Raw genomic sequence first — 18,689 nt, 5'->3', positions numbered from 1 at the left:
TTATTTTGGTTAAAAACAGAAAGTGCTGGAAACACTCAGTAGGTCAAGTAGCACCCACAAGGAGAGAACAGCATCATAGTTACAGGTCAGCTCCCCACCCCCCCCCAATCACTAAGCATTTGGAATTTGGAACACCTCAAATGACGTCAAATAAATACATCATGGAAACTGTCAAGTACTCATCCATGCCTAGTTGAAGACCAGGCAATAAACTGCTAGAGATGAAATTGAAGAAGTGGAGCAGCAAATCAAGTGGAACATCACTCAAAATGATAATTATTGCAAGTTTAACACTCGGGGGAGTTATTGACGCAGACTCTGAGTTCTGACAGTAGGCTATATTGAATTATAGTAGTTATCTTTCTTGTTCTTTATTGATATTCAAAAGCTAAGGGTTATGTCTTGTTTCTATTAAAATATTCAGTTTCCACTAAAACTGAAATTAGCTACCAAAAATAAAACATTTTTTTTCTAGACCAAGAATACTTGTTATAAGCAAGCTACAGACATGGCACATTCAACAAGACAACTCCCAATATTACAAAGTCACCACTAATTTAAGCACTGAATCATCCAAATGACAGAGGAAAATTCAAATGGATGACATATCTTAGTGCTTTTGGAAAGATTTGGCTAAACATTCCTCCCCTCCCCATCTTGGAGGGAACAATGTGCATGTATAAAGGAGGATTTAATTTTTGAAGTATTGAGTACTGTGTTGAATAATGCTCCTTGAAGATGTACAACTTGAATATAAATTTCAAGAGTGGCACAGTTGAGATTAAAATATCAAGGTTTTAAACTGGAATTGAATTTCACTCCAGCAAATTACTCCAAACCTGCTAACAGATCAGCCAATCTGATATGAAATTTATCACTGTGAGCAAATTATGTCCATGTGTCTTTGATGGTTAATCATTTGGTAGAAATGATTCAGGTACCATGCCAAGCCTGTTCCCCCATCTGAACTGGCTTTAAGTGTATATGGGAACAAGCAAACTGGGAGCATACATGACACCTCCATCGCTCAGGGTCAACCATGGATGTTGTGTCCTAGGTGAATTGATAAGCAAGTCAATGCAGTACAATATGAAGAGCAAGCTCTCCCTCTTTACATGAACTCAAAGGAAAGGCAGTTTTGGCACCAGCAGCATTGCAGGACTTGCACTGAACTCAATGTAGGACTGCCTTCGGGACTCCAGCTCCGGATTGGTCCCTCAGGGTTTATTCCTTCTCCAAGATGAGCTGTGAGCCACGGCTGACGAGCCCATCTGCCCGACTGCAGACAACAAATACATTTAACTGGCAAATGCCAACATAAACCAACACTAATTCAGATACTGGAAGTAACATGTGAAAGTGGTTCAAGTACTAATTCCGAAGCATCATTTACTTTAAGACAGAGTTTCACTGATGGCTCCTGCAATGCTGCTGTGCCAAACTGTATTGGTCTCTGCTGTTACTTTGGGTTCCGTTAGATGCGTGGAGGGGGGGAGCTTGCTACATGGGCGACAGCTTGCTCTTAATATTGTACTGTCCTGACTTGCGTATCTAGACAGCTAAAAGGTAACTTCAGGGTTGACCCTGAGTGATGGAGGCCACATGAATGCTACCAGTTTACTAGTTTCCATATGTCCAGTCCAGACGGCGGAACATGCTTAGCATGGTACCTGAATTATTTCTACCAAATGACTAACCAAAGCCGCATGGACTCCATTGACCATTCCCAGTGATATTTGGAGGTTGAGATCACCTTACAACTACAAAACACTGAAACCTAATAACGCAGAGAAGACTTCAATACCTACTTCTTGATTTATATAGTTAACTAATTGCACACACATCCCCAGCATTCAAATGCAGCAACAGCACATAGTGCAAAACTATTTTATTTACAAAAAAATGGCACAAAGTGACTGCACAGTTTATGCTCATGCACATTTCAATCACCTTGAATATATAGCCGCCCTAACCTACTAATCTTTAGGGATACCATTCAGAACTACAAGAGGCACAAGTTGTAGATTGAAATACATCCAGGAAGGGTATAGCAGTATGGACAAATATTGTCCAATTAACAAATATTTTAATACATTTAACATTTCTGAAGGGCCAATGAAAACTGGGTTGCAATTTTTTTAAAATATGTTTTGTGCAATTGTGTTAACATCCACCAAGGACTGTCACTTGCAACACTGAAGTTAGTACTAAACAGGGAAACGGTTAAGAAAAACAAATCAGACTTACCCAATCTAGAATTTTACAGTAGTACTAATGATCTCGAAACAGTAAAAACAAAATGTCAATACTTCTACATGAAGTTATATTTGTGCCTCAGTATTGTAGTCCACTACTTCCTACTTATAACATCAATGTCCTTGCCATCAGTGCATGGTTTAGTATCTGAAATCTCATTGTTCTGTGTTTACTGATCTTTCTTGCAGCAACAACAGTGTTGTAGTTATCTGCCCAAGCTGTCAGACGTATTGATGTAATGGTACAAGAAAAAAGCTAACACAGGAATTAATAGCAAGAAAGAGGAATGACAAGTTTTATGCATTCTTCAAGGTTATCAGACAGCCAGTTTGCTAGCAACAAGTGAAGGTTTTCTCTGAGGCAGATCTTGCGGAGTAGGAATGTGTTCGCCTGTCACTTGGTTCTTGTCTGCTCCACTGTTTGGCAGCTGCTTGTTCTTGATTTTAGCTTTAGCCATATTATAATCTCCTGAATCGAAATACTTCGGCTGCAACATAAAAATAATTCACAGTAAATAATCCCATTTCAAAACTTGCTTACAGTTTACTATTACAAGCCTGGCTTCTGATATTTTAAATCTGCAATTCCTCCATTCAATTTTTAACAAATTAAGGCAGTAGAGATTAATGAAAAAGTCCTGAAGAATATGAAGGCTATTCAGGATTAAACAATCTTGGAAGTATCAAGACATGTATGAACAAGTTTAGTAATGCACTTAGGTGGAGGCAAAGTCGAGAGGTTATGCAGTTATCTTATGTAAAAAGTGTAGCCAAAAATGGAGTACTGTATGAGAGTTTAGGAAGGAGGTACAGCTTCCAGAGAAAATGTATGTTTATGTAAATGAGATTTTGGCTTCCGAAAAACTGTAACTGTTGGAATTCTGAAATAGAAAACAGAAAATGCTGTGAAGACAGACAGACAGACATACTTTATTGATCCTGAGGGAAATTGGGTTTCGTTACAGCCACACCAACCAAGAATTGTGAAGAAATATAGCAATATAAAACCATAAATAATTAAATAATAAGTTAATCATGCCAAGTGGAAATAAGCCCAGGACCAGCCTATTGGCTCAGGGTGTCTGATACTCCAAGGGAGGAGTTGTAAAGTTTGATGGCCACAGGCAGGAATGACTTCCTATGACGTTCAGTGTTACATCTCGGTGGAAGGAGTCTTTGGCTGAATGTACTCCTGTGCCTAACCAGTACATTATGGAATGGATGGGAGTCATTGTCCAAGATGGCATGCAACTTGGACAGCATCCTCTTTTCAGACACCACTGTCAGAGAGTCCAGTTCCAGCCCCACAACATCACTGGCCTTACGAATGAGTTTGTACTGCAGATCAAGCAGAAGCTGTAAAAGGAGAATCAGCTTATGTTTCATATCTGAGATTTGGTCTATTAAACTTTGTTTTCTCTTTCCCAAGTTCTGAAGATGAGCTGCACACCTGAAATGTTGCTGTTTCTCTTTTCTCAAATGCAGCCTGTTCTGCTGAGTGTTTCCAGCGGTTTGTTCTATTTCAGCTGTTCTTTGAGCAAATTGGTTTTAGATAGAAATGACAAGATTCAGTCCAGATGCTACTCCAATCTGATGACAGTTTAATGAGTAAAAGAACGTGGGGAGTGAGGGGGAAGTGATCAAGAATTTATTGTCCATTATGGTAATGAAAGGATTTTTCAAAAGGGAACTGGATTGAGAAATAATTTGCAAGTCTACAACAAAGGAGCTTGAAGGATTGCTCTAAAGGACTCAATTGACTGAAATGACCTCCTGATTCAGCAAGAATGGCTGAAAAGTTGACTAAAAACATCAAAATGCTGCACCTCAATGCAAATGAAGACAATGATATATATCTTTTAAACATCGTTCACATTCACCCAGAGCCAATGCTTTTCCATATAGTTATTTAGGCAACAACAGAACTGAAGCAGTTGTATTATCAACAGTGTAAATGCTTGTACGTGGAGAATAACATTATAATGTATATTAAAAGTAGTAACCTAAATTAAGCCTCCATGAAATAAAATGAGGAATGGCAAAATATCAGTTACTGTATTACAGAACAAATAATACAAAAGGAAATATGTATTTTCTTTTAAAATAAAAAAATCAGTGCTACTAAATTAACTTTAATGACCCAAACACATAGGGACAGTGTATGTTCAGCATTACATTTTGTCCATTTTATCATTACTGTAAAGAAAGCATTATTAATTTGGGTTTAGAATTGTGGATAATTAATCAAGAGCATCTGAAGGTAGATAAATAAAAAAGGAAACTTATCAAGGCAAAGGAAAATGACTTAAGAAAGTACATCATAGTAAGAGCACAGCTGAAATGTTGAGAAGAGCCCAGAGACGGAAAAGTAAAATTTCAGTATATCCAGTAAGATAGAGCCTTGGTAGGATGGGACCCATCTAAAAAATCTAGCAAGATTCACAAGTTAAAAAGCATTGCTTAGACAGCACGTGAAATTTGCAGCACAGGGAACCTCTCAGCGACTAAAGTGAATATCAAACCTTAATAGTCAAAAAAAGGGGTAAACCAAGACAATTAAAAGCATTTCAATAATAAAACTATTTTGGTAGCTAGAAAATAGGATAGGATAATCAGGAGTCAAGAAACATTTTAATGATACTTCTTGTTACCACATAAGAGCCCAAAAGCCAATACTCAACATTTTAGGCACATCTTCTTCCCCTCCACCATTAGATTTCTGGACAGTCCCAACAACATTACCTCCTTACTCTTCTGTTGCACTATATTTTTTATTACTTGTAGTAATTTATCTTGCATTATACTGCTGCCACAAAACCAATTTCAGGACATGTCAGTGATAATAATGTCAAAGAAAACAACTGATTAAATTAGTACCACCATCACAGAAATAGTAAAATCTGGAGGGAACTTCAGAGCTTAGGATTTTAACAGATAAAGGCATAGCTGAGAAAAAAACCTCATTAAATTTGGAAGTTCATATAAGCCTAGAAATTGAAGAGATCAAATTTCTCTTCAATATGGTGCTGGAGGAAACAAATCAGGGGATATGAAAACATGGATAAGATTTTTAAAAACCTACATGCTGCTTAATAACAATTTAAACAACTCAATAAACAAAGTGATATGCAGAGCAATTGTATCGAGCGAGAGCACAGGAAGTAGACTTCTAACCAATGCACAGTAGAACAAAGAATGCAACCGGTGAGTGTTTTCAAAGACTCAGTCTGAAAATAACAAAGGCAAGATAACAGGGATAAAACTGTTTCTGAAAAAAACCAAAAAGTGTATAAAAGGATAAAATACCTTCAGACCATTTAAAAAAAATACTAATTGAAGGAAAAAACGAATTTTTATTATGAACAGGACTAATTATCAGAGTTACTAGCACAAATACCAAGGTCCTTTACAAAAGAAATATTAACATGAGCAAGTTCTTCCCAAACAAATTCTGATTTCCACTTTCAGATGCATTGTTTGTTTTACAGTCAACACTGTATGGCTTTTTAAAAAAATCCATATTTAATGCAGGTGGAAATGCTGCCAAGAAGTATGCGTACACAAATATGTATGCCTAACACTAGACCAAGAAAAATCTCAAAGAATCCACAAGATTCAGCTGATATGCAATTATTTCTTCCTCTAAATACTTGCATCTTTCTGTAGTCGCTTCCTCAAAAATTCCGATCCACCAGGTTTCTGTCCTAACTTTGGATACTTTAACTTCAACTTGGCCTCTTCAGCCTTTTCAGGACTGATGACTGTGTCCTCCATTTCCTGAAAAGGAAATCCATTAGGAAACTTAGTTGGACAGTTTAAAAACCAAGCATACAATCATAGAATATTATCAGTTGATCATCTCTTCAACCCAAACTGTTGTCTTCTTGCTACCCATACAGTATAGCCATTTTAAAAAAAAGAGGTACCTGTCAACAAACTGATCTTTGATAATTCATTATTTAGTAAGGGTGTCATCAGAAGGCAGGATAATGGGATTGAAAAGAAAAATAAATTAGTCATGATCAGATGGTGGGACAGACTCAATGGACTGAATGGCTAATTCTGCTCCTGTCTTACGATCTCTTCCTCCATATTAACTGAAGACTACTCTTCGGTCACTGCACATAGCAGTTGGATGTGCAGACAGGTAGTCTGGCTTAATAAGCCAAAGCATAAAATGACAGCTCTGTCTGGCAATTTTGCAGCTCTGCTGCGCAAGATTGAAGTACAATTTTTAATTGGACAAAACTCAAGAGTTGAAAGGAATTGACATAATGACACAGCAAGCCAGTTGAAAAATCTTCAGCTGGTCGTTTGTGACATCGCAGAAATCAAAAGGGATCATAGTAGACTTAACATAATTAGAAATGAAAGGTTCATATTTAATTGAAATGCAAAATTAAATCAAACAAGCCATCTTGAGGAGTTATTCAAAATGATTTCTCAAGCTGTCCTTCAAATAAGTCCAATCAAATTTTAAGGGGAATCTGATTATAAAACATATTTTCATAAAAAGAAGCAGTATTCAAATAAATTAATGTTGGGACCATTTCATTTGAATTCAAACCTGACATAGGAAGTAGATGTCGTATAATCATGAAAAAAGAGCATCAAGATGTACGTTATAAGTACATTTGGATAATTAGCATGCAAAAAGCAAATAATTTCAATGTGAGTCAAACAATTTACTCTGGATAATATCCTTTATATTTTGCCAATAAGCAAGAAAAATCAATTACACAAGGAAATTAAGGACAACAAATATAAATCAACATAAATTTATTAAGGCACATTCTGCTCAACGGAGGGACACCAGATTGCAGATGCTGGAATCTGGAGCCACAATTACTTTCCTCCCACAGATGCAGCATGACCCGCTGTGTTTCCAACACATTGCTTGCTGCTATTCAACAGATATTTGTTGACGAAAATATAGATTTTCAAAAAAAAACCACACACATGGAAGCAGTGAAAGAGAATTACTACCGGGGTGTTCATAAGGAAGCGCAAAAATTGTTCCCACTTCACAGAATCCAGCTGAAAACATCCAGGCACGATTCTCCCTCCTCCCCATTCCACCATCTTTCCCCCTTCCCATGCCTCACCTTTCTCCACACCCAGCCCCCCGCTCGCCTCACCCACCCACCTGCACCCCTGTCCCTCGCTTGCCCCGGCTCGGCCCACCCCATTCCCCGGCCTTCTCCGCAGCTCCCCACCTGCCGCTCGTCGGTCGACGATCCCTCCGACCTCTTCACCGCCTCGTACTTCAGTGACATCGCCAGCGAACCGAAGCAGCGAGCGACGAACCAGGCCTCCGCCGCCCTGTATCCCTCCGCACTGCGGCCCTGCTGCGCACGCGCCGCCACGCTCTGCGTCGTCCCACTACGGTTCCGCCCATTCATTACGTCACCCAGAGCCAGCCCTTTCAAAACTTTTTCCTCCCCCCCCAGTGTATATTTCATCGCATTCACAATTTACTCCGTTTGAATAACTATTTTCATTCATTTCTTCTTAACTTGATCATTGCTTATGAATAAAGCTTTTCTGAGTTGGATTCTGGGAAATGTAGTTTTCAGTCCCTTCGAGGCACCCTCGCACGTTCAGCAGTCAATTTTATCTATTTCAGAGAAACAGACAACAATGCTGAGCTGCAGCTGCTGAATATCTGAAATAAACTCAGAAAACACTATAAAACATAGGGGATGAATTAGACCCTTCGGCCCATAAAGTCTGCTCTGCTATGTGATCATGACTATATCATTTTTCCTCTCAACCTCATTTCCTACCTTCTCTCCATAACCTTTAATGCCTTTGGTAATCATCCACCTATTGACTTCCACTTTAAATAACCCCAGTGACTTGGTCTCCACAGCTGTCTGTGGCAATGAATTCCTCAGATTCACTACCCTCTGGCTAAAGAAATTCCTCCTCATCTCTGTTCTAAAATAACATCCTTCTATTCTGATGGTGTCCTCTGCTCCTAGGCTGTTCCACGATTGGAAACATATTCTCCACATCTTTTTTATCTAGATCTTTCAATATTCAGTATGTTTTAATGAGATCCCCCCTCACTCTTTTAAACTCCAGCAAGTACAGGGCCAGAACCATCAAAAGCTTCTCATATGTTGACCCTTTAATTCTTTGGATAATTCTTGTGAACCTCCTCTGAACCCTCTCCAGTGGCAGCACACCCCTTCATAGATATGGGACCCAAAGCTATTCACAATTAGAAAGCCTCAATATTACATCCATAATTTTATATTCTAGAACTGTTGAAATGGATGCTAACATTTCACTTGCCTTCCTTACTACCAATTTAACCTTCAAGTTAACCTTTAGGCAAACCTGCACTAGGACTCCCAAATCCCTTTATATCTCCAATTTCTAAATTTGCACCCTGTTTAGATTTTGCCCTTTATAAAAATTTTAAAATAGTTTGTCTTTTTTTTCCTTTCTACTAAAGTGCATGACCATACACTTACCTACAATGTATTCTATCTTCCACTTGTTTGCCCATTCTCTCAATCTGTCCAAGTCCTTCTGCAGTCTTCATGCTTCCTCAACACTACCTGCCCCTCTACCTATCATCTGCAAACTTGGCTAGAAAGCTATTTATTCCATCATCCAGATCATGAACACATAGCATGAAAATTAGCAATAGTCACCAAAGTGGAACACCAATAGTCACCTACAGCCAACCAGAAGAGGTCTTCTGCCAGTCAGCCAATCTTCTGTCCATGCTAGTATCTTTCTCGAAATATCATGGACTCTTATCTTGTTAAGCAGCCTTATGTGCAGCACCTTGTCAAAGACCTTCTGGACATCCACTGACTATCCTTTGTTTATCCTGACTGTTATTTTCTCAAATAATTCTAATTGATTTGTATGGCAAGATTTCCACTTAAGGAAACCATGCTGATTTCCGCCTCCAAGTACCCCAAAACCTCATCTTTAATATGGATGCCATAATTTTGCCAACCACTGAAGTCAGGCTAACTTGCCTATAATTTCCTATCTTTTGTCTCCCTCCTTTCCTCAAGAGTGGAGTAACATTTGCAATTTTCTAGTCCATTCCAGAATCTAATGATTCTTGAAGCATCACTACTAATTCCTCCACAGTCTCTTTAGCTACCTCCTTCAGAACCCTGGGATGTAGTCCACCTAGTCCAGGTGACTTATCTACCTTCAGACATTTCAGTTTCCCAAGCACTTTCTCCTTAGCAATAGCAAATACACTCACTTCTGCCCCCTGACACTCTGGCATACTGTTGGTGTCTTCCACAGTAGAGACGGACGCAAAATACACCATTTCTTTGTCGCCCATTTCTATCTCTCCAGCATAATTTTCCAGTGGTCTGGTATGCACTCTTGCCTCTCTTTAACTTATGTACAGTACCTGGAAAAAAAACCTTTTGGAACACTCTTTTGTATTATTGTCCAGCTTACTTTCTTATTTCATCCTTTCTCTACTTATTGCTTTTTTAATTGCCTTCTGTTGGTTTTTAAAAGCTTCCCAATCATCTGGCTTCCCACTATTTTTTGCTATATTGTATACCCTCTCTTTTGCTTTTATGCTTTCTTTGTCAGCCATGATTGCCTCAGCCTCCCTTTAGAATGTTTCTTTGGAGTGAACTGATCCTGCACCTTGCAAATTACTCCATAAACTCCAGCCATTGCTTCTCTGCTGTCATTTCTTCCACTTCCAATCATCTTCGGCCAGCTCCTCTCTCATGTCTCTGCTGTTACTTTTACTCAACTGTACTACTGATACATCCAATTTTAGCTTCTCCCTCTCAAACTGCAGGATGAATTCGATCATAATATAAATAATTGCCTATTTTACGTCAAGAATACTCAGCAGGTCGGGTAGAATCTGTGGAGGGAGAAATAGATTTAACAAAGCAGGTCAATGAAAGTCTACTCTAACCTTCAATTAGGTTATGGCAGAGCATCTGCTTCAAAATCAAAATAAAACTTATTGTCATATCCATAATACCTGCATGCATAGTTGCAATAAAAGCCATACTTGCAACAGCATCACAGGCACATTGTATTCACAAGAAAGCAGGGTAAATCATACACTTTTTTTTACAAGGAAGAACATAATTAGAAGAAAATAAGAACAAAGTTCTTTGTAGGTACAAGCACGACTTAAGATGCTAGAAATCTAGAGCAAAGCGTGGAGAATGCTGAAGGAATTCAGTAGGTCAGGCCGCATCAGTGGAGGGAATTGAGTGGGCGATGTTTCAGACTGAGATTCGTCATAATTCAGAGTGGTTATAACATTACTGTGCTGAGGAAGCGATTAGGCATGTGCAGGTTGGTTCAGGAGTCAAGTTGTTGAAGGAAAGTAACTGTTCTTGAACCTGGCAGTGTGTGACTTCAGCCTTTTGTACCTTCTGTCTGATGATAGCTACAAGAAGATGGCATGGCCCGGATAGCTGGGATCTTTGCTCACAGATATTGCTTCCTTGAGACAGCATCTAATGTAAGATACTACTAATGACAGGGAGGCATTGTGCTCATGAGGTATTGGGTTGAGTCCACTAGCCTCCGTAGCTTCTAATGTTCCTGTATATACAAAATGCCATACCAGACCATGATGTAACCGGTCGGGACATTTGCAACAGTACATCAAATACCATACTTGTGGAAAAATTCTATTCTCGTCAGCACCACCCTGAAAAAGTAATGGCATAATGCTTCTTTCATTTATGTATTTTTGTCTGGGCCTTTTAACATAATAAGATGAGCTAAGCCACTTCATAAAAGTACAGAATTATCTCACAGAATTTGACATTGAGATGAGGAGATGTTTGGGCAGAAGAGCAATTGAGAGCACACTATCTGCATAATGAATTCCAGTCTGATTCTGGAAATTGCATAAGGACATGAAAGTGTGTAGGTGGGTTGTGGGTGGTCATAAGTGCAGACAAAAACAAACACCACCATTTCTATCACCTGTGTACTATTAAGGACAGTAATTGATTAGATAAATCGGCTGCTATAACAGGTGGAATTTGCATTTATATAATTTACTATTAGAGAGCACTGTTGCAAATATACTGATGAAAAATGGAAGTCCAAAATAGAAATTGCATAAGCTGGGAATTAAATCTTGAAAACACAGCTGAAAAGAAATGAGAAGTTGTTTCAGATACAGCCCCAAGACAAGAACATGACATTGTGGGGGAAAAAAAGGGATAAGAAGCAGGAAATGTTTAATCATACTGCCAATGGCACAGAACATTTTCTTTGAAACTATACAAAGAAATCAGCAATATACAAATATTATTTCACTGATATTTATTTTAGTTTTTAAGTTAGTCATCTTAATGTTCTATGGTGTTTTGCAATCTGTAAATATTTAAAACATAATTGAAATTATGCTTTTATTTTCTGGTATACATTAATTTGGTAACATCATTGTTGCTGGATGCCTAATTATCTTTAGAAATGATCCCAGGGATTAGCAAACGTGATCGCTGAATCTTTGGAGGAAGATTTCCTGAAGGAGAACAGCAAGCACCATTTTTCACAAACTTTGCAGTTATGTCCATTATAGCTATACTTGTTTCTCAAGGGTATTGATTGCTATAGACAATTCTTTAGAGAAAACAACGTCTTTGCCTTTTGTGTATATATATTTTTTTACAAAAATGGTTCATTTTTTAAAATTTTAGATGAATGTTATAGCTGAGTCTTAGTGTCCCATGGCATTATAAGTACCTTTGCCTCTGTGCTTTGAGTACTCATTTGCAGTGTGACCACAGATGGAATACTGATTTTTCCTTTGAGTTAACTAGCTAATGATTCCTACCTGAGACCTCAATGTGATAAAATAATTTAAAAAGATCTTGTAGGATGATCAAGTAACTTATAATGAGACAATAATGTCTATGCATATAGTTAACCTACAGTTTTAGAATTACATTCAGCACCCACTTTATTCGGTACAGGAGTGGAACTTGGTGTGGTCCTCTCCTGCTATAGGCCATCGACTCCAAGGTTCAATATTTTATGCATTCAGAGATGCTCTTCTACATACCACTGAGGTAATGAATGGTTATTTGAATTACTGTTGCCCTTCTGTCAGCGTGAACCAGTCCGGCCATTCTCCTCTGACGTCTCTCATTAACAAGCTTTTTTCACCCATAGAACTGCCATTCACTGGATGCTTTTATTTTGTTTTCACCCTATTTTCTGTAAACTTTGGACAGAGACTGTTGTATGTGAAATTCCTAGGGGATCAACAGTTTTTGAGATACTCAAACCACCCTGTACGGCACCAACAAACATTCCCAAAGTCACCTAAATCACATTCCTTCCCCATTCTGATATTTGGTCTAAACAACAATAAAACCTCTTGACCATGTCTGCATGCTTTTATGCTGCCACATGATTAGCTAATTTGCTATCTGCACTCACAAGCAGATGCACAGATGTACCTAATACAGTGGTCACGGGATGTACTTAATTACTTTGTTCCAACTATTCAAGTTAACTGGTCTGGAGACACAAAAGATGGCAAATGTTAGAATCTGGAGTTGACTAGTCTGATCAATTGCCATGAAGGCTCAGATTGACTCTGAGATGGCTGAAACAGAAGTGAAGTTCTTCAGATGCTGGAGATCTAAAATAAAAACAGAAATTGCTAGAAGTGGTCAGGAGGAAAGGCAGTATCTTTGTAGGGAAAAGGAAAATTAATATTCTTGTATCATAATCCCCAGAATCCTTTATACATTCTTGCTCTCTACCCATTTACTAACCTTCCTTGTAGTTTATTTCAGTCTTCCTTCTCTTTATGTATCAGTCCATGATTGAAAGTTGATGATTAAACTTCCAGTTGTGACCAATTTAAAACGTTTATTTCTTCAGATATTGTTTGGTGTGCTTATTTCCAACATCTTTGTTCTTTGTTCAACTCTAGCTTACATTTTCCATAACAGTAATTGAAGTTGACTTAGTTGATAAAGTATTGGCCAAATTTGCAATGAACTGTCAGCAAGTATGGAATGGAATGGATGAAACAATATATTTTTTGGTTACGTTATGTGGATTAACAGTTCCATAAGTCAAAAGCCCCAAGTGTTGTTCAAAACTTTAATATTGTGTCTCAGCAAATAAGAACAGTCTTATAATCATATAGGTCCTGATGAAGGGTCTCAGACACGTTAGTGCTTCATTCCTGTCCGTGAATGCTACCTGGCCTGCTGACATTTTGTGTGTGTTACTCCTACAACCATATAACCATGACATTGACCTGTCCTGCTTCCTTTATGGATCAGTGGACATACACAGGAAGATTCCCCTGTTCCTCCTAGGACTTTTGCACAGTACTGTATTTGTACACATGGAGGGAAAAGCAACTTTGTAAATCTGGCAGGAGCAAAACATGTCAAAGAATGTTGGGATTGGCGAGGGTGGAGTGCTGTAGGAGAGATGTGTGATAGGTGGCAGAAAAGGAGTGCCAGGGGTTAGGGGATGGCACAGGTACAAACACACCCAGCCCTGAGACACCAGGCAAGGTAATTTAATTCCAAACAGTTGAGTTATCGATCATTGCAGAATGTCTCTCTGGTGCTTCTACCTCCTTCCCCTCTCCCTTCCCCTTTTCCCAACCATGATTCCCCTCTCCCAGCCCCCTTCCCACTCTCAGTCCACAATAGAGACCTAAATTAGAATCAGGTTTATCATCATTTACATATGTCATGTAATTAGTTTTTTTTTGTGTCAGCAGTACAGTGCAATACATAAAATTACTACAGCACTGTGTAAAAGTCTTAGGTACTGTAGCTATATATATATATATATTTCCTATTTTCTGCCCAACTGACAAAGCCATTTAATTTCACCTGCATTCCAATGTTTGTGTCAAGTGCAAGCTTTTTCTCTGAGTTTCCAACATTTAGGTTAATATATTACATAGCAGGAGACCGAAAACTCTGGAAACCCACTAGGCTACAAACTTACAAAAACATCCATGAACCATTACCTTTTGCTATTGCCAGAGAGCCATTTTAAAAATCATGACATCAGAGCAGTTAGGTCATTCATCCAATCGAATCTGCTCCACCATCTGATCATTCAAAGTTCAAAGTAAATTTATTATAGTAAATTTGTTACCATATACAGTACTATTTTGAGATTCATTTTCTTGCAGGCATTTACAAGTAAATAAAGAAATACCAAAGAAAGAATCTACCAAAAAAAAACATAAATGAAGACTTCCAAACAGCTAATGTGTGAAATACAAACTGTAAATAAAAAAATACTGAGAAGATGGGTTGCAAAGAGTCCTTGAAAGTGGGTCTGTAGGTTGTAGAATCAGTTCAGTGTTGTGGTGAGTGAAGTTATTCATGCTGGTTCAGAACTTTGATGGTTGTAGGGCAATAGCTACTGATCCATTATTTCTCAACCTCATACGCCTGACTTCTACACATAACTTTTGATGCCCTATCAACCTCTGCTTTAAATATACCCAACAACTTGTCTCCATGGCTATCTGTGGTAATGAATTCCACAAATTCACAATTCTTTGGCTAAAAAAATTCCTTCTCATTTCCATTCTAAAGGGACATCCTTTTATTCTGAGGCTGTGCCTTTTGGTCCTAGCCTCTCCTACTACAGGAAATATCCTCTTCTCTTCCTCTCTATCAATATCTCCCCCGTCCTTCTAAACTCCAGCAAGTAAAGAATCAGAATCAGGTTTAATATCACTGGCATATATCATGAACTCTTGTTGTTTTACGGCAGCAGTACATTGCAACAGATAATAATAGGAACTATAAATTATAATAAGTACATATAAAAGGTAAGTTAAATAAGTAGTGCAAAAACAGAAAAATACTGAGGTAGTGATCATGGGTTCATTGTCCATTCAGAAATCTGATGGCAGTGGGGACAATGAGAAGAGGGCATGATGGATGCCGTCTTTTTGAGGCTTGCCTTTTGAACGTGTCCTGGATGCTGGGGAGGATAGTACCATGACGTTTACAACTTTCCACAGCTTTTTCTGATCCTATGTAGAGGTTCCTCCATTCCAAATGGCGATGCAACCAGCTAGAATGCTCTCCACGCTAGTTGGAAATCTGTAGAAACTTGTGAGTGTGTTTAGTGTCATACCAATTCTCCTCAAACTCCTAAGGAAATATAACTGCTGTTATGCCTTGTTTGTAATTGGATGAATATATTGGGCCCAGGATTGATCCTCAGAAATGTTGACGGCCAGGAACTTGAAACTTGCTCACCCTTTCTACTTCTGATCCTTCAATAAGGACTAGTGTGATCCTTCGACTTCCACTTCCTGAAATCCACAATCAGTTCCTTGATCTTACTGATATTGAGGCTGACAGTGAAATGATCCTCATAAATTAACACATTCATCCTAGGACCATTCTCATAAACTTGATATGGACCCTCTGCAATTCTAGTATATTTTAGATATGGTAAGCAATTCTAGACTGCTTACTATACTACATATGTGGTCTGACTAATACCTTATAAAGGCTCAGCATTACACCTTGCCTTTAAATTCCAGTCTTCTCAAAAAGAATGCTAACTTTGCATTTGCCTTCTTTACTACCAACTTAACCTGTAAGTTAACCTTCTGGAAATTTTTCACTCTGACTCCCAAGTCCTTCTGCACCTCTGATTTCTGAATTCTCTCCCTATTTATAAATAGTCTATGTCTTCATTCCTTCTGCCAAAGTACATGACCATACATTTCCCTACCCTGTATTCCATCTGCCACTTCTTTGTCTATTTTCCCAACCTTTCCAAGTTTTTCTGCAGACTCCCCATTTCCTCAACTCTACTTCTTCCTCCACCTATCTTTGCACCATCCACAAGCCTGACCTAAAAGCCATCAATTTCACCACTGTCCTCATTACGTTAAAAAATATCACCTTAGTCAGACATGACTTTGCCTAATACATCCACGCAGGATGTCTTTGATTAATCTGTTTCATTCTCAATGAAAATTTACACTGAGCCTTAAAATGGAATACAACAATTTGTTCACCAAGTTAGACTGTCTGGCCTGCAGTTACTGTACTTGGTTTTCCCTTCCCTTCTTAAGCAATGTTTTAAAACAATCATTCCTCCAATCCTCTGGCACCACTCCAGGAAGGAATAGAAAACTGTAGTCAATGCCCCTTTGATTTCCTTGCTTGCTTCTTTAAGAGTCTGGGATATACACTCAGTGGCCACTTTATTAGGTGCATCTGTATATCGGCTCATTAGTATGAATATCTAATCAGCCAATCATGTGGCAGCAACTCAATGCATAAAAGAATGGAGACACAGTCAAGCTGTAAAGTTGTTGTTCGGACCAAACATCAGAATAGAGAAGAAATGTGACTGAAGTGACTTTGACTGTGGAATAAATGTTGGTGCCAGATGGGATGGCTTGAGTATCTCAGAAACTGCTGATTCCCTGTGATTTTCACACACATTTTCTAGAGTTAACAGAGAATAGTGCAAAAACAAAAAAAAAACATCCAGTGAGCGAAGCTCTGAAAGAGCCTTGTTAATGAGAGGTCAAAGGAGAATGGCCAGACTGGTTCAAGCTGACAAGTGGCGATAATAATTCAAGTTACGTGTTACAACAGTGTTGTGCAGAAGAGCATCTCTGAACACACATCATGTCGAACCTTGAAATGGATGGGTTACAGCAGAAGACCATAAAAACACCATCAGTGGCTACTTTATTACATATAGTGTATTTCATATCCCCATGATACAAACAGAAAATATAAATGAGTTATAACACTAACAACGTTTTCAGAGAATCACAGAAGGGGATTACATGGAAGAAGGGCATTTTGCTCTTCAAGCCTGTGCTGTCTTTTTGCAAGAACAATCCAGCTGGTCCTACTACCCAAGAGCTTTGTCGTACTCATTCTGTTTCCTTTGGAATGCCACAGTTGAATCAATATCCACTGACAGCTCATTGACAAAAAACATTTTTGTGATGTTACTTTAGCCATTTGTTTCTTGACATTTTCATCAACGGACTAATTTCTCTCTGTTTTCTGTACATCTTTCATGATTTTAAATACTTCGATTGGGATCCCCTTCCAAACTTCTCTGTTTTGAGAAAGAACAAGCTTCTCCTGTCTATTCAAGTAAGAAAAGCCCTGTATCTTTGGTATTATTCCAGCAAATCTATTCTGCACTCACTAAAGCCACATATTTCCTTACAGTTGGTCCCCAGAAACCAGGTTCAATAATCAATATTGCATCCAAACTTATGTTTCATAAAGGCTCCTTGTAACTTCCGTCAGTCATTTGCTCTGTATCTCAATTTACTGGAGCCCTAGATCTCATGCTGTCCTTTCATTTTCATTGATCTATACAAATGTACTCCCAGATTTCCCTATTCTCCATTTGGAGTTGTGCCACTTAGTTTGTATTGCTTTCCCCGCATTGTTCCAAATAAAATATAACACCATAGGCAACTTTATTTTGATTAAATGCCATGTGCTGCACATTTGCCCTCTCCATCAAGCTGATAACATTCTGCAAATTCAGAAATTGTGAGCTATACTTCCAAATTCATGTAGTGTGTCATTTATCATAAGAAATGCTATGATAAAGACTCCCGAGGAGTACCACTGCACTCTCTCTAAATATTTAATTGCATATTTTCCATTATATTTTGCTGTAATCCAGCAATTGATTAAGTAGGGGGAAAAAATCAAAGTTTAGATGTCTTATCAATTATAGTGGGCATTTTCATTTCGCAAGCTTCCAGTTTTCTAAGTTACATCACTCTTATAATAACATGGTTGAGAAAAGTTCTGTCATAAAGGTGGTCACTGCTCCACATTTTTGATACATTCCTACCATTAGAATTCACCCCAAGCTGAAAAATTGGCGTTCTAAGCACCCCCTCCCCCCCTGCAAAAAGACCAGCACGTGAATACAGTACTATTTCAAAGCATAAGGTGGTCCAGAAATGTATTGCTTGTTCAATAAGATTGAAGACATTAGATTTCTTGATGCCACAACCAAAATGGTCATTGACATGGTATTCAATGACTACTTAATGCACTTGTCAGGCTGCAGTTCAGTTTCTACATAGCTCTTTGCTGGTTTATTGTGTCCAAATTGGCTGCTACTTTCCCTATATGAGAACCATGACTACAGCTTAAAAATACTTGAATGTTTGTAAAGTGCTCTGTGATGACTGAAGTTCATGTAAATGCAGGTCTCAACTTTTCACATATTCTATACTGTACAGCCTAATTCCTCCCCTCAACCTCATTCCAAATTCCTTCCAATGCACCGCATTTCTTTAGTTGAAAGGTCCTCAATGGTTTCTTTGCATTCAATGCTGCTCTTTCATCTTTCAAATTGCTGGCATTACTGCTTCAAAAAACCTCACGGGTGACTCACTACTCATCTTTTCCCCCCCAAAAAATAACAGAC

At 38.4% G+C, this 18,689-nt stretch overlaps 1 protein-coding gene across 1 annotated transcript; it reads right to left on the bottom strand.

Moving 5' to 3' along the window:
• Positions 1-1,873: 1,873 nt before the first annotated feature.
• On the bottom strand, positions 1,874-7,624 carry arpp19a (cAMP-regulated phosphoprotein 19a). Its single transcript, XM_073033130.1, has 3 exons — positions 7,472-7,624; positions 5,910-6,032; positions 1,874-2,743 (listed from the first exon to the last, which is right to left on the bottom strand). Exons 1-3 carry the CDS (start codon positions 7,529-7,531, stop codon positions 2,573-2,575), a joined length of 354 nt encoding a protein of 117 aa, XP_072889231.1. The 5' UTR covers positions 7,532-7,624; the 3' UTR covers positions 1,874-2,572.
• Between the last annotated feature and the right edge of the window lie 11,065 nt (positions 7,625-18,689).

Source organism: Hemitrygon akajei, chromosome 30, assembly GCF_048418815.1.
Source record: "Hemitrygon akajei chromosome 30, sHemAka1.3, whole genome shotgun sequence".
Classification (NCBI taxonomy): Eukaryota; Metazoa; Chordata; class Chondrichthyes; order Myliobatiformes; family Dasyatidae; genus Hemitrygon; species Hemitrygon akajei.
Note: the sequence above shows the minus strand (reverse complement) of the source record. Positions and strands in the feature narration are given on the sequence as shown.

Bases quoted from the DNA above. Each gene is read 5' to 3' on its own strand.
- arpp19a (XM_073033130.1), bottom strand. From the start codon at position 7,531: ATGTCACTGAAGTACGAGGCGGTGAAGAGGTCGGAGGGATCGTCGACC. The intron at 6,033-7,471 runs GTGGGGAGCTGC...TTTCCTTTTCAG, and splicing joins CGTCGACCGACGAGCGGCAG to GAAATGGAGGACACAGTCAT. The intron at 2,744-5,909 runs GCAAGTATTTAG...TTTATGTTGCAG, and splicing joins GGAAGCGACTACAGAAAGAT to CCGAAGTATTTCGATTCAGG.